At 38.8% G+C, this 21,640-nt stretch overlaps 2 protein-coding genes, 1 long non-coding RNA gene and 1 other non-coding gene across 4 annotated transcripts; 1 reads left to right on the top strand and 3 right to left on the bottom strand.

Annotated features, from left to right (window-relative positions):
• Positions 1-8,968, bottom strand: LOC103705911 (2,3-bisphosphoglycerate-independent phosphoglycerate mutase-like). Its single transcript, XM_008789817.6, has 10 exons — positions 8,689-8,968; positions 8,213-8,389; positions 6,786-6,913; positions 5,806-5,956; positions 5,512-5,715; positions 4,485-4,909; positions 3,509-3,701; positions 3,331-3,426; positions 1,677-1,832; positions 1-470 (listed from the first exon to the last, which is right to left on the bottom strand). Exons 2-10 carry the CDS (start codon positions 8,372-8,374, stop codon positions 306-308), a joined length of 1,680 nt encoding a protein of 559 aa, XP_008788039.1. The 5' UTR covers positions 8,375-8,389; positions 8,689-8,968; the 3' UTR covers positions 1-305.
• A 3,020-nt stretch (positions 8,969-11,988) lies between these two features.
• TRNAA-AGC (transfer RNA alanine (anticodon AGC)) lies at positions 11,989-12,061 on the top strand. Its single transcript has one exon. It is a non-coding gene; the product is annotated as a tRNA-Ala (tRNA).
• A 3,264-nt stretch (positions 12,062-15,325) lies between these two features.
• LOC103705994 (protein LURP-one-related 8-like) lies at positions 15,326-16,792 on the bottom strand. Its single transcript, XM_008789922.6, has 2 exons — positions 16,174-16,792; positions 15,326-16,018 (listed from the first exon to the last, which is right to left on the bottom strand). Exons 1-2 carry the CDS (start codon positions 16,675-16,677, stop codon positions 15,650-15,652), a joined length of 873 nt encoding a protein of 290 aa, XP_008788144.3. The 5' UTR covers positions 16,678-16,792; the 3' UTR covers positions 15,326-15,649.
• A 1,384-nt stretch (positions 16,793-18,176) lies between these two features.
• On the bottom strand, positions 18,177-21,631 carry LOC103705910 (uncharacterized). Its single transcript, XR_603864.5, has 2 exons — positions 21,086-21,631; positions 18,177-18,500 (listed from the first exon to the last, which is right to left on the bottom strand). It is a non-coding gene; the product is annotated as an uncharacterized LOC103705910 (long non-coding RNA).
• Positions 21,632-21,640: the final 9 nt, after the last annotated feature.

Below are 21,640 nucleotides of genomic sequence, written 5' to 3'. Positions count from 1 at the left end.
TAACAGAAAATGCATAACCTATTTCAAGTTAAATAGCTTCCCATTAAGTACATGGCATTTAAGACATGCTCATGGAGAATCATGGTGGGAGAACCCCCACACTATAATTAGCTTCCTGTAGGAAACGGGGGTAAAATTGTAACTCTCTTAAAACCTTTTATTGTTGCTCACAAAAATAATAAGTCTCACAAAAGAAATTATTTAGACATCTTTTCTGCGCAAACAAGTATTGGCGGCAGAATTTGCGCCAGGCTCAAGAATGGAGCAATATAACACCGGCGTTAAGTTACCATTAGATGTTGCATTCAATTGTCAGCTACTTCAACGAGGGTTGGCTCATAGTCACTAGGAGCCTCAAAACCATGGAGATTCATAACAGTAGCAGCAATATTGGCAAGGCCACCGCTGGGTACATCCTTCCGGAATCTGACACCAGGTGCAAGACCAGGGCCTCCAATGGCAACGGGAACCTGCATAGCATGGGTGAGATTTATCATATTCAAATAGGAGGAAAGGGTAATGGAAGTAAATCGAGAGCAAGTTTACAAATGCTGTTGTAAATTGATCTCAAAAGCTTACCAAACGACAACTGCAACAAATTTATTTAAGACTACCATAATATAAGAGAACCATGATATTGATAAATGCAACTTATATCTACTTGGAGAATAGGTGTCCCCCAATGTCGGTGGGGCACTGACACAGAAGAAAGAGAAGCAAAGATCTCTGGCATTTGATGTCCCAGACTGCCAATTTGATTGTCTTTGATCTGTTATTTTATGTAATCTACAACATTATCCCTCTTAAGTTCACCTCCTGTACTCATTTTGCAATCTCTTCCAATGTTATCTGGTCTTCTAATGCTGATAAAAATGTGACTCATTATGTTCTCCAATTACCAGGAGATGTAGCAAACGCTTCCCACCTTCAAATGCACATGTTCTATATCATCCTTTGAAATCCATCATGTTCAAGTCCAGGAAAAGGCCATCTAGGTCAAGCTATCCATAATATACCTGTAGTAGGAATTTGAGCTATAGATCCAAATACTGCCGTCCAGATTCAGCTTCCATGACCTCTAAATAGGAATTTGAGCTATAGATACTAATACTGTTGTCCAGATCCAGCTTCCATGACCTATAAATGCCTCTAAAAAATTGACTATATAAAAAAAAAGAAACCTAAAGCTGCACAGGTTTGTCTATTTACTAATGCAAGCTTTTTGTTAGAATACACGATGTTTCAGATCCACTCTGTGAAGGCAATCGACCACCAACATTTTAATTTGATAAAAATGCCCCAGCCACAGCACTGCAGGTTGTGACCAGTCATTGCTACTTGTTACATGATATGCAAAACACATGCCGAAATTTTGCAAAGAGTCTCCCATCAAGACATCACAATCACCTTCTAACACTTCATTTAGACAAGCAGAAGCCTACGTGGCAATCTACAAACATGTGCACACGATCTCCTACAACAATCTCGCCTGCCTGCACAGCTCGAGTCTAACTAGCAGAGCACCTCAAATTGTTTTTAAACAAAAACAGCTAGTGTCCAGACTATAGCCAACTTCAACATTTAAATATTTTATTATATGTACATTAGATTATACTAAAAGATCAAAAAAAGTTATTGTTATTGTTGAAGATGAAAAGATCTTTCAGTATACTTACTGGTTGAAGAGTATGGGAAGTGAGAATTTGAATGTTCCCATTTTTGTCAAGTTGTGGTTGACCGGATTTGTTCCTCTTTACCATGTCCTCAGCATTTCCATGATCTGCAGTGACGACATATATCCCACCCACTTGCTCTATAGCATCCAGAATCATCTGTAGAAAAAAGCATTGAGTTCTTATGAATAAGAGCATTCTACTCAACTCGAAATAAAGTCAAATACCTATATGACAGGTTCTTGATAAGGAAAAGTTTTGCTACTAGTAGGGAAGGATCTGACGTTACTTCAGCAAAAGTAGACAGCAAACAGTAAAACTATGCATCACATTGAAAACTAACTTAATATTGAATAGTTATTGGTTCAAAAAGAAAATAAGGCAGATAAACAAGGGCTCTGTATTGATTCAGTAGTGGGAAACTAGTTAAAGAGTGGTTAATCAGTGTTCAAAAGGTAAAGTGCCATCAGACATATCAAGCCTGAACATTATTGCAACCTCAGACCCCAATAAATAGACTTCCAAACATTGAACAAAACAAAAAAACTCTAAGTAGAAAATAAGGTTGCATTTGGATCCCATTTTCAAAAATTGAAAAACAGTAATTCTGCTTCTTCTTCTTTTAAAAAAGTTAAAATATAGACATTTTTGGTGTAGCCAATTATTTATATTTCTGTAAACATAAAAAAAATATAAAAAGCCCCTCTTCCAAACTTTGATGGTGAACATGGTAGTGGCAGCACTGGTGGCGGCGGCGCGGCGGTAGCAGTGCAGTGGCAACAACAGAGGCGGAGGTGGCCATTGAGGAAGTGGTCATGGCAGCAATGGTGGTAGCGATAGTGATGCAACAGATGGTAGTGACAAAGGCGGTGGCAGCAAATGTGGTGGAGATGATCTTAAGAAGGGTGGTTTTGCTTTAAAAACTTGATCTTTTTTTTAATAAAAAAGGTGAAAGCAAAGTTTGCTTCACTTTTTCACAAAAAGTAACAACAGTTTCTAAAAATATAAAACAAAAATAATAGTAGCAAACATATTTTTTGCCTCCCCTTTTATGTTTTTGTTTTTAAAAACACTAGGGGGAAACTGACAGACCCTAAATTTTGCCTGTTTCAGAACCACTGAAAGTCAAGTTATTTGAGGTAAACAGTGCCTTACTTGATTCATTTTCCAAGATATTCAGAAAGGATTTGTATTTTATAACAAATGAAACTAAAACAATTTCATATCAAGTGAAAACAACGGCATTAGAGCTCCAGTCCATCATTAGGAAAACTTTGACATTTCCTTCTCTTTTCTATAATAATATTCAGGGGCTAACTGACACATATGATTTCATGACTAGCCGAGATCAAATTAAGGATGCATTTCGAAAATTCACAAAACAATTTCTGAATCAATCTTGAATTTTTAAAATGCTAAAAAATGCATAAAATCAGAATAGAAGCCCCACGAGAAATAAAAATCAAGGTCCAAATTAACTCAGTATATTGGTTGCATTTCTTTTTGCAAGTTTTAAAGTGCAAAATCTAAGAGCAGAAAAGGTAATAGTAATACAAACAAGTTTGGACATAAGCAAACTATTTGATAACCAAAAGAAATTCCTTTACACTACGCAAATTAAATGAAAAAGAATGTCAAAGCATAACTGGAATGCTACCTTGACAGCATCATCAGCAGCCTTGCATGCGACAATCGTGGCCTCTATGTCACCAGTATGACCCACCATATCTCCATTAGGAAGGTTGACACGAACCTATAATCACAGACTAGTGAATGGTGCGAACCATAAAACTGAAAACCAACCATTCCATCTTATAGCTGATATATTTCTCTACCTGGTCAAACTTGCGGCTGAGGATAGCATCTCTTGCCTTTTCAGCAATTTCCAAGGCCTTCATATTGGGTTTAACATTAAATGTAATTCCCGAATCACTTGGAATTTCGACATATTCTTCCATAGTTGGGTCAAAACACCCAGATCGATTCCCATTCCAGAAAAAGGTGACATGTCCAAACTTGACAGTCTCACTGTCAACAAATGAAAAAGGTTTTATGTGTGAGCAAACTGGTAGTAGATATGAAAGCAACGATACACTGATAGCTCTTTTTCAGAGAGCAGGCATATTAATTATAATGATGCCTCTGGAAGAAATGAAAATAAGCACCATGCAAGTAACAAATAACCAGTGATAGAATCGTCTCATAAAACTCAAAATTACAAAGTAAACATAAATTATTGGTTTTAATAGAAGTGTCGAAATTATATACAGGATAAATAGTAATTGCATCGTGCTTTGTTAAAGTTTAGTCACGTAAATTCAAAAATAACACCAGTAAATTTTGAGTAAGACAAGAAATATTGGTCGCAAAGATGTTCCCTGAGAAATTAATAATGCAATCACCACATACGGCATTTCTGTATAACTTTAGGGTCAACAAACTAAGGTCAGTAGCACAATATTTGGACAGATGCAAGTTAATGACCATACATGCATTTGTTAACATTAAGCACTCAACTCATATCAGGAAATGATAAAATGAGTAACTGAAGTTTCTTATGGTGTTGGTTCTCCAGTTTTACAAAAACAAGTTAGAACATAAACCATATATGAGTTTTATAAAAACATTATCTCCACGTCTTTTCCGAACCCTTCCAAAAAGAGTAACAGTTCATTTAACTTTGAAATGGTTATATGAAAAAATAGGACTCCCACCCTTTTCATTCCTAATCTGATTGACCACCAGTAAGCACATGCCATTTGTTATGAAAATTCCAAACAACCTAAAATTTTGTGATGCACAGTACAATACCTGCAAGCAAAAGTACGGATGCCATTGTGTACTAGGTACTCTCCTGATGTTCTCTCTATCTCTGGAGGAGAAACAAGATATTGGCTTGGAAGCTTCAATTCGCCATCATACTGCAGCATTCCAGCATATCGAATCTTTGGAACGCGAACACGGTCGAATTTGTCAAAATCTTCATATTCTAGTGCTTTAGCAAGCATAACCATACGATCTGCTCTGAAGTTGAATGTTACAACTGCATCACCATCCACTATTGGCCCAACTGCCTTACCACTCTTATCAACTATAACAAAAGGGGGCAAGTACTGATCATTGGCTTTGGGAACCTCCCGAAGCTTTTTCACAGCTTCAACAGCACTTTGAAACTTGTGTGGTGCTTCACCAAGAACCTGAGCATCCCAACCGCGTTTAACAACGCCCCAATCATTCTGCAAATGCATAAATGAACTTTTTAATCAGCAACCCAAATTAGTTGGTTGCTACTCAGTAACCCTGAGAATTCATCAAAACCAGCTGTATGAACTACCAATTCAACATGTCTATAATAGCAAAATTCCAAAGGCACTGCAAAATTTGAATCCACTGTACAAATAGTATAAACTACTACAGTGTTTCACTAGAATAAAAGAATGTCAAAAATAAAATAGATTTGTTCTTTAAGATATGCTCCTGTACATTGTGGAACTTTGCTTTATAAATTGGAGTAAAAGGTTTTGGAAAATGCATAAATGAGGAGCATACCTGGAAAATGACAAATTATAAGAAAAAGATTTGAAGATATTTTCATAAATGTTAAGATTGCCAAGGACATAAAACACACAGAAAGAGACAACATAGTAATAATATATCCTTTAAAAACATTCAGTAGGTCACCACCTAAAGAAAGTCCCATAAGTCTTTTCTAAAGTGTAAAATGAAATACGAATCATGATATTTTGAGAGAAAATATGAAGCATGAATTCAGATCCTCCTTATAAGATGAATCACTATCATATATATGGCTTATAGCAGATATAATAGATAAAGATACCTCATAGCGATCCATGGTAACATACATACGACCACCACCAGAAGCAATTTGTGCATCAACACCCTTCTCTCGTAGCATCAAAAGATCATTCTCCAGTGCTTCTACAAAACCAACACTCGACCCATCCAAAACATCCCGGCCATCGGTAAGAATGTGCACACGGATTCTCTTTGCACCATTCTCGCCAGCACCTTTCAGTAGCAACTGCAAAGAAAATGATTCATTAAGTAAGGTAATGATAGATACATTCATAAAATATCAAGCAGATAAGAACCGAGAATTCTTTTTCTGTACCTGCAACTGATCAAGCCGAGAGTGAACACCTCCATCACTCAATAACCCAATGAGATGCAAAGTACCTTGATCAAAACATTCTTTGATGTAGTTAAAACCTTCCCCTTCAAATATCTTTCCAGAGGCCAGTGCAAGATCCACCAACTTAGCACTACAATCCAGAAAGGGTAACTTTAATTCAGTATGTAACAGCATGAAACTGAGAAACCTATTATTGAATAAAAGGTGATCAAATAGCACAGCTTTTTGGTTCTACTTGATTTTTCTTAACTTAATTTAGTTCTATTAGCAGTCTCTGCCTGCGTTTTAATTAGATTTTACTTCAAGAAATTGTTGGTACAATTACGGAGAGATCAATAAAAAAGGAAATACATACCAAAAAAATAAAAAATAAAAAAGGGAATACAAGATTAAGTTACTGTGAATCTGCATGTCTGTAGGTTGTGATATGTGAATAAATTTTTTGAATTTTTGAACATGATCAAGGTAATAGAAATTTGCAGTAAACGCATAATAACAGTATGTTTGATCAAATGTTGTGGGGTTTTGAAAAGTCCTTCAATAAACAAGAATCATGATTACCTTTCTTAGTTTGTTTAAAATGTTTGCTCTGTTAACAATTCAGATGTAAAATAGGCGGTGTAAGAAGATTTGACAGGATATTGGAAGTCATATTGCAATAATAGAGATCACAAGAGGTCCAACTTGCATGACAAATTTAAATCACATTAAAGAGAAGAACATTTTCATCTGAAGATAAAAGCTAGTATACATAATAAAACACTTTTTTAAATAACTTACATAATGGTCAAAAATAGGTAGTTTCTTCTATTAGTTAAGCATGATCATATTAAATTTATCTGAAGATATAAGATTCAAAAGCGAGCATATTTAGAACATTCGTGAAACTAAAAGATAGCCCGACTAGCACATGATTGCTTTTATAAAGAAGCACGGCGGCGTATTGCTGAGTATTGTACCCTTGGGCATAAATGCGTCCTGCACCTAGTGCATTGTGACCTACTTCACTGTTGCCCATGTCATCCTCAGTAGGAAGTCCCACTGCTTTGCCGTGAGCCCTTACCAGCCTCCATCTGTCTGGGGCACCCTTTTGAAAGAACACGATCAGTGTTAATAACTTATCTTGAAGCACAAATAATTTATGAAATTATTTAGTTCAATTTCAGCAGAAACTAAGGATCAGCAGATAAAACTTAAGTCATGAAATCGTCTTTGTTGAAGTGACGAGTCAGAGAAAGCGTATGAAACATACTGCATGGTCTATAATAACAGACTCTACAACATGATGCCGACGGTTAAAATGGTCACAGAAGCCCCACATCACGTTATACATATATACAAAGTGCATTCTAATAAGAACCATATGTAGTTGTTATTCCATTTATTGCTCATATATAACAGTTCTAACAAAATACTTATTTGTTCTTTTCCTTGTACATCGATTAGTATAACAATTTTAGAAGTTGAATATCCACATTATTTGTTAAATAATATTTTATTCTGCAAATTATTATCCACAGTTGATGTTCATTCTTAAATTATAATGACTATTCTTAGCCATTGTTTTTGGTGTAGCAGTAAATTGTGGTTCTAGAGGGGTTGAAAAGGAGATACTGATTGTTGCTCAAACCATAATACAACATACTTACATGACTACATGCAGGATCTAATTGCTCGAGTACATAGTTTACGGCGTATTTGGTCTTGTTTCTGCTTTCTGTTTTTGTTTTCAAAAATCCAAGGAGAAAGATAAACAGTGAACAACATGTATGATGAAATCATTTTGTTTTCTGAAATTGTTTTTTGAATTTTTTTAGTTTTTCATAGGAAAAGATTTATTGCTTTCAAAAATGAGCGAAAATAACATAAGTTCTGTGCAAAAGCTATCTTCAAAAAATCCTCCTTTCTATTTCGCTGATTTTTAAAGAAACAAAAACAGGAAAACAAGAAATCAAAAGCAATGGAATTCGATGTGTTTATTCATATGAAAATCCTATTCATAGTAAATTAGGATTCAATGTGGTTTAAAGGGTTCTAATTAATCAAAAAACAAACTACAAGAGAACTGAACTGATTAGATCTAATATCGTCTAGTGATTGGTTTAACAAGTAGAAGCTATATTTTACATTCTTGACATGGTACGTATATAAAATTCAACATCAAATGAAAACATGGATGCTTTGTGAAATATCAAATTATCATTAAATTTGCAGATATCCTATTACTCTACATCTATAAAAGTTTAAAAAAGAAACCGAAAAAACCAATAGATATCTAATACCTCCATGAGTACATTTGGCGGGGCCGGAAAAAGAAAAGGCCGCAGATCTCGACAAACTGAACCATTACTACAGACAACATGGGGAAAAAAAAAAATCCTTATACCTTCTTGAGTGAATCCATGGCAGGAGTCTCGGCAACGTGAATGCAATTGTATTTATCGGGATTAGCTTCGCCCCATCCATCCAAAACCACGACGGCCACCGTCTTCCCCTTTGGAAGCTTCGGGTGATCCGCCAATTTCCATGCAATCTCAGAGCTCCCCATTTCTCTCTCCAGATGCTTCCAAAAATAACATCAAAGATTAAACAAAATAAAAACCAAACAACACTAAAACACGATCTACCCCAAAACCTTCTAACTCATCAAATCAGATTGAGAAGAAAATTTAATACGGAGAGATCGAATCAGAACTCCGCATAAAAACTAACCTGATTGATTAGATCTAAAGAAAATAACATAGACCGTTACATAATCCGAAAAAACCAATAGACAAAACCACGATCTCGATCCCCAAAACCAAGAAAAATATATGGAAGAAGCATATCTTAAAGATCGAAAAAGATGAACCCGATCGATACCTTGCAAGATTTCTCAAAGAGGGTTTTCTCGGACGCGAACGACAACCAGGAAAGATCGAATGACGGGATCTCCGAACGAGTCTTCGATATATTTATAGAGAAAAAGAAATCTATTCGCCCGGAGACGATCGCCAACTACGGCGGCGTGGTCTTAAACCACGCGCGGGTTATTCGCACCCACAGTTTGCGATGATACATTCCCCGTTACCATACGGGCCGGGGGGAAAGCGGCTTTTTTTTTCATTTTTGCTTTATCCTAGGTGACTCCTTCCATGTGAATACATTAGGCAGCCTCTTTCACCAATTTATAGGGCTTCCTATCAATGATCACAACCATGCCACCTAATCTATAGCTCCATTGGCTTCCTTAGCTTGACTTGGACCTCTGAATTGGTGATCATAGGACATTCCCTGTTACCACAGTAGCCGAGTCACTCTCAAGCAGAACTGCGCTGTTTCGCAGAACACACCGGACTTGACACAGTTTAACCCATGTTGCCCAAAAATCTAGCATCCACTAACTATAACCATTCTAGAGTCCGGACCTCAGATTAGGAAGTCTGTATCACCCCTCCTGCCACCATCCATCATGCATCTACCAAGTTGACCTTGAGAAAACTCGAAAGTGGGAGCTTCTAAGTGAAAAACATCGTCTGTGATACTACAAAAGCAGATATAGATCTCCAAATGTCCCGAGTTGTCAAAGACTTGTCCGATGGACCTGCATAAGTGATCTCCATCTTCTCTACACGCTCGCTCCACAACGAACTTTGCTGTATGATTGCTTTCTCCAAAGGTCCAGACATTCCTGGCCAATCACATATAGTAAGCAATGTAAGTTGTTCTAATGGTCATATATTGGGTATGAGGAGTGGCAACTCACCATCTAAGTGCCTGGGTGAAAGGCCCAACTAGCACCGAGCATCTGGCAGGATATCGATGAGCCTCCAAACTTATAGCTCGATCACACTGAAATAGAACATGGCCCATAGTCTTCTCTACCTAGCACCTAGGATAGTGCGGTTGGATGCTTAGCATAGATCTCGTCGGTAGTCGACCCTAAACCATCTTCTAAAGAAACAGAGTAATTTTCGGGTCCAAATCCAGTTGCAATTCTGCGTCGGGTGATGCTTACATTGAAGAAAGCGGTTCGACTCATGCTGCCCGAGTGGTCCTTGGTGCCGGTTCATTGGAAACCCCATTAACTCGGTCTATTTCAGTGTAACTCTAGAAAAAATGGTGTGACAATATCTGAAATATCTCTTTTTTATTTTTTAGGTATTCAACCATGTGACGTGATTGAACGGTGAGATGAAAGGTCCATGTTCCAGATGAGACAAACGTCGCATCATCGACCGCTGATGTCATAAATTTAGTTGAAATAACAAATTTTTATGTTATTTTATGTTCTAGTGTCCTCGCTCGGTGCTTTTAAGTTGTTCCGTTGCATTTCACACGATGACATCCGCTCATCGAGCTGATTTCATTTATTTATTTTTTAGCAATGCGGTTATCGATGTACTCTGTTAAAGTATTCCTGCGGAACATGGCAACTGCGGCGAATGCTAGGTGACGTCGGAGGAGTCTACCTGTTACTATATTCATTCACGTGGCTCTCTCGAAAGCCGAATTATTCGGAGAATTCTTTCGTCAGGACGCGTGCATAGAAATTTTTACAGGGAGTATGTATGAACGGACGAGATGGACACATATGATGAAGGCGGACGGCAGATCAAAAGTTCGCGGAGAATTTTCTAAGAGTGCGTATCGAAGAGACGTGCGCTCCATTGCACCGGCCTTCCGTCAGCTGGAACGGGAGAGCGGCGTGGGGAATGATTCGCCGGATATGCTATTCCTTGACTTTAGCCGACGTGTCTTACTTTTCCAGGTGCAAATGGGGACATGCCACCTGGCTCTCCTGGACGTCTTTATGCTCTAGTAATCACTTTTGATCATTCTAGCCCCCCAATTTTGTAAGTGTTGATCTAAGGAATATATGCCACTTCATGAAGTGATTTGCTTAAAAAGAAACCTCGCATGCAGCTGCTGCTGCTCTTCTTCTTCTTCTTCTTCTTCTTCTTCTTCTTCTTCTTCTTCTTCTTCTTCTTCTTCTTCTTCTTCTTCTTTTTAAAGAAAGATAGGAGGGGAGGGGGAGGGACCAGCCCACCCCCGTAGCAGCCCCATCACTAGGCCCTCCCTTTCATCAGAAAATGTTCGATACAGGTCGTAGGTTTCGCGTGCCTTCCCCGACCCGTGGGCTTACCCTATCGGGCTCACCGCCACATATGTGGGTACGTCACCCCAGCGCCACCTTGATACAAGTGGAAGTAAAGCATAACCGCTAACGAGCTAGCCGGGTGTGGGGCATCCGGTCTCCTAATTTAATCGATGTCTGCGCATTTCGAATCCGGACAAGTCGGACGAAATTACCACCCCTTTACCACTATGCTGCTGTCTTGGTGGCAACCTTGCATGCTTTACTAACATGGAAGTACCACCTAAATGATGCGTGTTTTTTTGGGCTGTGTTGACACAGCCCATTCACAAGACAAGCATTACATTATGCCTTTTGTTTGCAAAGGAGGATCACAAGTATTATATTATTCCCGAACAAGCCGTTGCATGTGAACAATCGCCAAGTGATTGGCTATATATATATATATATATATATAACTTTTAATGTCAAAGGAAAGATAACATTTGGTCATATATTTGGTTTTTACAAACGGCATGGCAATCATGGATGGCTTCTTTGCATTCGCAAACTATTATATGTTTCTAGTTAATTTTCATTTACTTTTATCAAGAGTTTAAGATGATAGTCAATAGGATTGAAGGCCAAAATCCTCTCATGTAATCACGAGCACAGGAAGAATTCTTCTTTTATTATGATCTCTCTCTTAATACTCATCCGAGGACCACATATGTTACAAGGTTGGCATCAAACTAGCAGTTGCAAGGGATTGCATGTTTCATGGCGGCTTATAGACGACAGACACAGACATCAAGCCTGCCAATCTGGACAACGAGAAGCTAAACCATCGAAACAAGGGTGCTGATGAGTAAAACGCCGCACGTCATGCCATCCAACATTGACCAAGGATGAGTCGAGCCATCTTGGAATCTCGAGCTGGTCAAACCCACAGGACAAATTAAGAGATTAAAAATCAACAGGAGCGCATGGATGATGGAAACCGGAGTCAAGAAAAATGCGCCACAAGCACTCAGGGTGTAACAACAGTAATGAAATCATAAAAATAAACACAAACATATAGAGTGGAAGAAGGCACTTAAGTCCAAGGGGATGTAGTTCAGATGGTAGAGCGCTCGCTTAGCATGCGAGAGGTACGGGGATCGATACCCCGCATCTCCACAATTAGATTTTCTTTGGGACTTTAGTTTTTTCACCGCAGCTATGGCACTAAAATACCATAAATACCCCCAAAGTATTGGACGGTCGCGATGTTCTTTACTGTTAGAAAAATAATATGTTTACGAAATCAATCATATTTTGCGGCTTTAATGACACAAATTATTGTGAGTCAAGTTTGGAGTTAGGTGAAGAGGAAGAGACCAAATCAACCCATCAGAATATGGGATAGTGTTACAGCTTTACACTAAAAGGGCATTTAGTGACCTAAATGGGATCACTAGAGTAATCTAAGAACATACCCAGAAATTGTTATGTATTCTTAATTTATATAAATTAAGAATATAAGTAAATATATTGATTCTTATAGTGGCCCTCTTATTTTATCACATACTCTACTTTGAGCGGCCACTACTCTAGAAAATTAGATTTTATGTGGTTATGGATATAATGTATCTTAGATATAATGAAGTGCAAATGACAATATCTCTCTTAACTCCAATATAAAATGTTTTAGCACTACATTGATAGGCAAAAAGAAAAACTAAGTTCAACCCACATGGAGTGGCAATGGATAAATCAAAAATACTTTCTTTGATGTCACGTTTGGACAAAATGAATTGTAGTTAAATCCAGACAACATCAACCATTTGCAACATATTTTCATTATTTCTTTCTGCATATAAATTCAAAGCTACCTCGGGAACCAACTTCAAAATCTCTACTGCAATTTCTAACTTTTGCTAATTGTTGTATCTATAGGAGGGCTCACTATTTAGTAATATCGCTCTTCGTTCTTAATACACTTATATGCTTGTTATTACGTGCAAGTTATTCTGTATACAAGGCAGCAGGGATGTATTGGCCGGTTGTCCAAATGAAAGAAGACAGCATGTGTGGTAGATTAAACTAAGGTACCATTGCTTTTCCTTTTCCTTGAAGTTATTCTTTGCCATATTATGCTCCACGGCAACATCCAATGCACAGACACAGCTTCAAGAAATTTGTGCTAAAAAAAAAATCTAATCGAATATCCTAGGAAATAGGCATATTTATAGGATAAAAAATCAAAAAAAAATCTATGCATCTCAGATCCTATACAAAAAAAAAAAATCTATGCACCTCAGATATGTACACAAGATCTATAGGATAAAGAAAAATATGATTTTCTACATCGATATCAATATTGAGAAAAACAAGACGGACTCAATCAAATACAAAAAATTAAAAGACCAAAATATCAAAAAGTCAAGAAATAAAGAAATCAATACCTTAGGAAACAAGGTATAAAAAAAAAAAGAAAGGGGAAGGAAACAAGTTAGGAATCCAAATCCCCTGCGATGGTGCTTCCTCGCAGACGCTCTTTCCTGGACGCTACTTTCCCGAAGTCTCTCATGTCAAGCACGCGGGGATTTGGCCAATATTCAACCACTGGATTGAGTGCAAGTTTGTCCCAAATTTTATCACAAAATCACCATATCAGGATGATCTTGGATACCCATCCTCAACGATGGATTTTCAATCATAGGGTTGGGCGGTGATTTGAGAAGTGGGAGTAATCTGAGATTACTGCCATATAGGATCTATGAGGTGCAACCAAATATAGTGATCTCATCATCTTCACCCAAATCACCCTTGATTATGGATGAATCATCTTATACCAAGCAGCCTCTAAAGACGATACAAACTTGGATGCCACTATTATAATTATCGAGGTTTTGTGTGCCTTAAGAATATTGTAACTATCCAAGTAAAAGGTAAATCACCTATACTTTGTGAAAGTCTACCTAGTTTACCAAATTAATCATATTTAGCTGCTTCGATGTGACAAATCATTTGAAGTCTGATTCGAGTCAGGCGAAGAGGAAGAGACAAATCAAACCCCAATCGAGAAAAATGAGGAGACCAAATCAACCCAATCAGAATATAGGATGTTCCAGGTTTAAGCCAACTTAGCCATTCCTAAATCAAAAGACATCTTGCTCTCCAATTCCTCTTCAACTTAAAATGTCATTCATGTTTATGCAGAGACATGAAATTTATTCTTGTGGAGCCTTGTAAAAATTTCTGCAATACACCCAAACCTCTTCCGGCGCTGAGAAAGGTCTGGTCCTCAAAAATTCTTTCTTTTGTAGGTTTGTTTATAGAGTTCCCTATAAATTGGATGCGGCTTAAAGCAAACTTTTGTACACTTAGTTTCCTACTGGGAAGGAGTGAATGGTTCATCACCAAAGTACCATGGAGGTGTAATGACAAAGCCACTTGCGGGCAAAGGCAAAACCAAATGGGCACTGAAGGTCATCACCACTGAATAGAAGGATCAGAAAACAAGTTTCACAAGATGGGCAACGGTGTGGATATATTTAGTGGTTAGGAAAGGATTATAACCCTACTCCCTAACCTATACCCACCTCCACCTTGGTCAAAGCCCAAATTCTTAAACAGGCCATGTGAGAATCTTTGCAGGGGTGTGTTTAGTCCCACATAGGTTATTCGCTGAAATTTTTTTGGATATTTATACAGGATCAAAAAATTCAAATAATATCTTAAAACTAGCTTTTTTAGATGAGTTTCTGAGTTATTATAGACTGAGAGCTTGGCGCTTGCAGAACTAGGTATTTAGATATGTCTTCTTGTCATCACTCTTTTAAGCTGATATCTGCTTGGAACAATTGATATACCAACAAAGCAACAATCAAGCATCATGAGAGCAACATTAGTTCAGTTGAACTTAAATATTAAATATAATACTTACTCGATCAGTCCAAATTAGCTTGTTTCTAAAATTTTAAATTATATTTCAGTTTTTTGTACAATTTTTTCTTATATATTCATTAGAGAATAACCGTGGCTTGAATATTTCCAATCGAAACACCTCATAAAATTCAACTTAGTATGATTATGCACCTTATTTTCTAAGTTAATCCTAGTCTACATAACTATGGTGAGAGGAGAATATATTTTTTCTTAACTTAGGTAATCTTTTTTTGTAATGATATTATGGGCTAAGAAATAAGGACAAAAAGACTCTTTCAGACAAAATATTAACACTCAAATAGAATTTACCCTTTATCAGCACATTGTTTATTTTAAAAAATCGAGGCACAATAAAAAATTATATTCTACATCATGTGCATCATATAGCCGTGCATCATGCTAGCCAACCTGCCTCTTTTCTGAGGACCTCATTGTGCACTTGTCTCGTCGAGGAGAGGAGCGGCATGTTGATGCGCCCGATGTAAGATATAATTTATCTAATAAATGACATTTCAAAATAATAATCATACTTTTCAACACCAAAAAATTAAAAAAAATAAAATTTCCAACAACCCTTTCAAATTAAGGTTTTGGCTGTATCTTTTGCAGAAAAAAATGGTTGATAGTAACAACAACCATTAGATCGTACTTTGCACAACTTTTAAAGCGATATGTTACCCGGTGATCTATACTTAGGGATACAAGAGTTTGAAGTGCTTTGAAAGTTGTGCAAAATGCGAAGAAATTGACGTGCGAAAGAAGAATAATCATTCTTGCGAAAGACACCGCCCGAGCCTTCTAATTACCATCCCATTGCCAATCTAACTCTCAATCTCAGCCCTTCATCAGAGACCCTCCGGATCCGAACATCTGATCGAGGACGATGACGATGGCCATGGCAATCGATGCGTCGAGCTCTGTCTGGACAACGAGACGAAAGACATCGGTCCCGAACGCCACCCCGCCGGCGGCAGCCTCCTTACGGCGGACCTCCGCCACCGGCCGCCGCCGCTCGCCGTAGGCCACGCAGCTCCGCTGAGAGTACGAGCCCTCGACGTCGTAACACGCACCGCCACCGCCGCAGGGGGCCACATGCACCAGCGCCTTGGAGTGGAAGAGGTTCAAGTGCCTCTTAACGGAGAACCGGGGGTTGACGGCCTCCTCGCCGTCATAGATCAGCCAGTGATCTCCTAGGCTCAGCTTCTAGGCCACCAGTTAACGACGGCGAGAAAGCTTAGATTTTGCATACTTCCATATATAATATAGAAAGAATGCCTTTTAATTTGTACATTAAAAATGAGCTTATAATTCTTGTTAAAATTTCTCCAGACCGAAATTAAAGGATATCAAAAATATACCTTTCGCCGGATGGTGAGAAGCGGCTTGCCGGCGGCGTCCATGAGCACGACCTCGCCCTTACTCTCCGACCCGTAGTTATCGACTCGGAACACCAAGTTCCCCTTAGCGTCAAAAACAGTGAATCCACGACAATTGAATAATAACGACTTCCGCCACACCGTCAGCATCGCCGCCTCCTGCCGCCCCCCGTCGACGCCTCCTCTACAAGAGACGGCGGGCATTGGGAGCTCGAGGGCAGGAGCGGCGGCGTTCGGGTGGACCTTCATCGTCACCCAGTGGCTGCGGCGGCTCTTGTGGTGGCCTTCGGGCGGCCGGATACCGGAGGAGGGATTAAAAAAAGAGGAGCTCTTCTTGGTGGTAGAGAGAATGGGGCGTGGGAAGGGGAAGGGCCTCGGCCGCCCGTATTTATCCGTTGCGGACGGAGATGGGAGTAGCTCGCACGTGCCAGGAGGTCGGGTTGGCGTCGGCAAGGGATGTGGAGGGGATGAGGGGTTGGTCCTCATTTGTCGACCGTATTTAAGGCTTAAGCCACTTCAAAATAACAAGAATAAAAATAAATAAAAATTTTTATATTATATTTGAATAAGTGTGGTATCCTTGCAACAAAAAAAAAAATATATTGAGGTGGCAAAAATGAAAAGAAGGCAAGCGAAAAATCAATACTTAAGTGAGAAATAAGAATCTTGAATTGGTTTGATAGTTTAGTAGTAGCAACCCTTCTTTACTTAATGACAAGTATCAGATCCATGTAGTTATTTTGGATGGATACCTTTCCCTTTGAGGAGGCATAATTATGAAAATGATTGTTTTGTTTTGGTAATTGCTTGGAAAGCTATAGTTAAATTTAAATTCATAAATCTTCAATAAAGGTATAAAGGTAATTATGAATATTATGTGCTTATTTTTTTTTAAAAAAAATCTTGCTAAAATAATTGGTGATGGATACATGCATCATGCTTTGCTCATTATCATTAACTTTTTGCAGGTGCTGGGCTTTATTTTTCCGTCTTTCAAATTGCATTTCATGACGTTATCTTCATTAGGATTGTTTTAACCAATTGATACATTCGACTTATGATCAAAACCTAAAGAACTTATGTTGTGACTCAACCATAGTTACATAAACTTATGATCAAAACCTCAAGAACATGCACAAACTCATCAAATAACTTGCTGGGGCTCAACCAAAAGATCGATATCAAAAAACAGTCGATAGGCATAGAGCTGAAAATCTTTCAACTTAGAAGTTGATCCTAGCTGCAAATTATGAAACAGAAACTACTGTTTATCAAATTCTGCACAACGTTGTCATAACCATCCTCGTTCCAATTGCCAAGCAAGCAACTGAATTATAAAAAACCAGCGACATGCGAGGCAAGCTGCGTGAAAGGGCATCTCCTATGCGAGACAAGTGCTGAGCGCGGACCGTGTTGTTGTGGAGGAGGACTCAGCCATGGTGATCGAATAAATCTAAAATCCGGATCTTGTGGTGGATGGACTACGATTGCCACATGACATCCGTAGTCTCTTGAGGGAGTGCTTCTCCCATTGGGCTGCCCATGGCTGCCGTAAGGCAAATAGCGCAGCGGACTGGATGACATCCTTTGCGGCTCATCATTCTATAAATTTTGTTTAGGATAACCACGTCCCGATCCTGTCTCCTATATATTTCCTTTTTCTTTTTGACTTTATGGGCTGCACCCATACATGTTGTGAGTTGCCGATGTACCAAAAAAAAAAAAACCGAGCAACATGCAAACCAAAATGCCCAGAGGGAAAAAACCCCCCCCCCTCTAATGACAAGGCACATGAAAACATACAAGGTGCACTAATTTTTTCACCATGTTCATAGTGAAAATTTCACTTTCCTATATTAACTTGATCGAGGACAACATATTGCTCCATGAATCTTAGTATATCTTAAAATAATACAAGGATAAAAAGCCACATGCCAGAAGGTTGTCATGGACCCTACAAACTTGAGTCGAATGAAAAAAGTGACTTTGAACTGTGATCTATAAGCTCCCATACGTGGTGTCCAGATCATTTAAATCCACAAGTTTGGGCTAGCTTTGCCCACTCCATGCTGGTAGAAATGATATGCATACCATAAAAATACATCCATGTATGGACCGCCCTGCAAAATCAATGGAAAGTGTGCCCAAAGTCTACAGAAACACCCAATACTGGCAGGTCAATGCAGAGTGCTTGCTGATTCACCTAGCAGTATAAAGGTCAGCTCTTTGCCTCTGAGACTGGCATTTTGTGGTCCATTGGCAAGTAGCAACAACCTCCAAGTCAGTCCCGATACAGACCATTCAGCTCCCTGCCAATGAATTCAACTGATAAGCATCCCAAGTGAAAAGAGAAAAAGTTCAAAACCTCTGCAATTCTGCAATCCACGTTAATTGGTAAGTGGAATGCTGTGCCACATATTAGCAAGTGCTTCGCCCACTTTCCAGTTTTCAAATCTTAAAAGGTCAACAATAATTTATATTTGATTACTTCTGCACTCAATACATGGTGACAGTTCTTATGATAACTATTTGCTCAAATGCTGCATGCTGATGCTCACACAAATTAGAACGAACAAGAAGGAAATGTCCGGTTGATCACACACAAATTCAAAGCATAAACAATCAAAAAAATGAATATCATGATAACAAGGGGCTGCGAGTACAAAACTACATGCATGCTCTACATTTCAAGGCAAAATTCGAAAGATACATGGTGCTGGAAAATATTTGTTTCAGTGATATTGACATAGGCATGGAGTGCTCGAGCAACAGGCTAACAGGAACACAATTGTCAGGCTACAGCAACAATTTATGAAAACTTTGCAGATGACAACAACTGCCAGTTCCGAAATCAAGAATTGATGATGTAGAAATCTAAATTGGCATAGATAGGTCCTTAACAATCACAAACAAATTACAGAATTATGAAGTTCCTATGGCTGTAGCGAACTGTTTGATATGTTCATCTGGGCATGGTTGCCGAACTAACTGCCCCTGTCTTTGTATCCTGGATCCTATCCATGTTCTGAAAACCAATCCGCCTCTAGTGTGACAACCAAATGAGATCTTGGATCTAATCCATGTTCCACAAGTTGATTATTTGTCTGAATGATGGTGTACTAAATCATAAGATAATATCTACTTCTGTTTTTTTCTTTGTTTTTGCTAGTTGGCACCCAATAAATGGCAATACAACATGAATCCCAGAAGTTCTTGATAATTCAATCGTAGCCATCCTTACTTTTGGAAAGTTAAAAGGATCCAATTATTATAATGCTCATCCAACATCAAGGTTTTTCAGGGAACCAAGGAAACCGATGCTACTTTACCTCAGGACCAAGGATAAGGAAGAGTAAATATTGCGACAGCACCATTATGGGACTGAGATTATGGCATTACATCGAGACTCTGGAATAGTATAAAGCTGCAATTATTTTCTAATGGCATGCTCTAAAAGACGATGATTATTTCAGAGGCATGGGGGAAAACATATTCTGCAGACGACGATAAGACTACACTATCCAAGCAAATTCAGGCATCCTTACAGTCCAGTAGGAGACATCTTTCAATAGAAACTACACCTTTTTATGGAGTCGTTTAATGCATTAAATTGGTACGAGTTCTCAAAAACAAATTTGAGGTCAAGTGAAAGACAGTGTTAAGATCTGGAGTTGCAAAGCTTTTATTTAGACATTAAATATGAACAGGTTGGAAGACGGTGGAAGGTGGAGGTTAGGCAGACAACTAATGATAAAAAAACATGGAGAGCGAAGAGAAGACCTAAGCAACATGTATGAATTTTGTGAACAGAACTCAGGATGGCTTGTACTAACACCGGAGTTGGCCCGTAACATGAATGTTCGGCGAATGATTTATTACCAAGGACCCCAATACTTGAGACATGTCTTCATGTTTATAATTATCGTACTTGGGGTAGATAACAGTAGCAAAAGGTTTATCCTAATAGCACTACTTGTCATGATTCATGAAGATTGAGGTCATGGTGTCAAAAAAACCTATGAAGGAAGAGGCTGTATGCGAGGGGAGGTCATGGAGGGCACTGCAACTGGTCATAGTAAATATTTAGTGACACCATCATGAGAACCCACCATGACTAGCCAACCAACATTTTCGCCAATAATGATGGTGTTTATATGACCAACACCGTCCCTCCAGACATGCATGCTTGTAACTCAACTGGTGGCGACGACACTTTGTCACATGAATAGTATGACAAATGCAAAGTCAATAATTTATAGGTACTCAGAGACCTCAACAAAGGAGCAGCTTTGTCTGCAATATGCCTGTGTCAATAAGGCTAGAATCACTACAATCTTTCCTCATGCTAAGTGCCCAAAAAACATTTCGTTAAATTTAATTATTTAATTAACAAGTACTTATACGTGTTCGAATACTCATGCAAACAATTTCTTTAATCTACAATACACACACATATTCTTTTAGATCAGATTTTTCTTGTATGGGGAGCAGAAGGTTGGATCTAATGCGGCAGTCAACTATTAATAGAAGAGAAAGCTTCATCATTCAAAAGCATGTATTGGCCATCCTTGCAGCCAAATATAATGATCATATGGTGGAACATATCCTATACAAAGAATTCACTGAGACATGTAAAGGGCTACTTAAAATTTGTGCAACATTAATCACAGTGGACTACACAACCATGATGACACTAAGAAGATATTTTCTCATCCCTCAAACTATTTGAGTTCAATTAAAGAAGCAACTAGAATATTGATAAATACTTAAGGTAACCAGTATTATTGTGAAGGAGCAATGATTATATTAAATTTGCACCACAATTAGCTCAAAAGAGCACAAAAAACGCGGTAGAAAAAGAAGAACAAACGTTATAGCATCATTTAACATTTACCGGAGCCGATAGGGAGAAGAGGAGTCACAGGAGCAAGCCCGAAGAAAATCCCGCAGGCACTTGGCTTCTCCGAGGCCGGACCGGATCCGTGACGACGAAGCAACGGACGCGAGGCAAGGGGACCGAAGGGAGGGCGAAGCGGAGCGAAGCCATGCTCCGCGGCGATGCACACACCGCCGGCAAGCAAGATGAAGCCACCGCCATTAAAGAGTTCGAGGTAGAAGAAGAGGAGGAAGCAGCAGCAGCCGTAGGAGACTGAAATCCCTTCGGACCCTTCCTCCGTAAAAACGCCATCCCTCTTCCTATTTTACCCTTCACTCCGGAAACGCGTTTTCCTTTCCTCGACGTTTCCCACGACTCTACGGAGTACAGTGATATCATCGATGCGGTCATACCACATGGCACAAGAACACTGGTTCGGTTTACGTAACCTAAGACTGAACAATCAATCAACATATGACACGTAGCAGGATGAACTCACGAACCATTGGGTGGGCGTCGGCGAGATGGGTGTCTCGCGGAGCAGCGTAAGCGGGGTCCTCTCTGTCGGCTCTG

This window comes from Phoenix dactylifera, chromosome 14, assembly GCF_051530095.1.
Source record: "Phoenix dactylifera cultivar Ajwa chromosome 14, Ajwa_hap1_PhDact_Kaust_v1.1, whole genome shotgun sequence".
NCBI classification, from domain to species: domain Eukaryota; kingdom Viridiplantae; phylum Streptophyta; class Magnoliopsida; order Arecales; family Arecaceae; genus Phoenix; species Phoenix dactylifera.
Note: the sequence above shows the minus strand (reverse complement) of the source record. Positions and strands in the feature narration are given on the sequence as shown.

What these genes read in the sequence shown, in the direction of transcription:
- LOC103705994 (XM_008789922.6), bottom strand. Translation starts at nt 16,677, where the DNA reads ATGAGGACCAACCCCTCATCCCCTCCACATCCCTTGCCGACGCCAACC. An exon ending in TTCTCACCATCCGGCGAAAG is followed by an intron (nt 16,019 to 16,173) that starts GTATATTTTTGA and finishes CTGGTGGCCTAG; the next exon opens with AAGCTGAGCCTAGGAGATCA.
- LOC103705911 (XM_008789817.6), bottom strand. Translation starts at nt 8,374, where the DNA reads ATGGGGAGCTCTGAGATTGCATGGAAATTGGCGGATCACCCGAAGCTT. An exon ending in GGACGCATTTATGCCCAAGG is followed by an intron (nt 5,957 to 6,785) that starts GTACAATACTCA and finishes TCTGGATTGTAG; the next exon opens with TGCTAAGTTGGTGGATCTTG. An exon ending in ATCCGTACTTTTGCTTGCAG is followed by an intron (nt 3,702 to 4,484) that starts GTATTGTACTGT and finishes ATTTGTTGACAG; the next exon opens with TGAGACTGTCAAGTTTGGAC.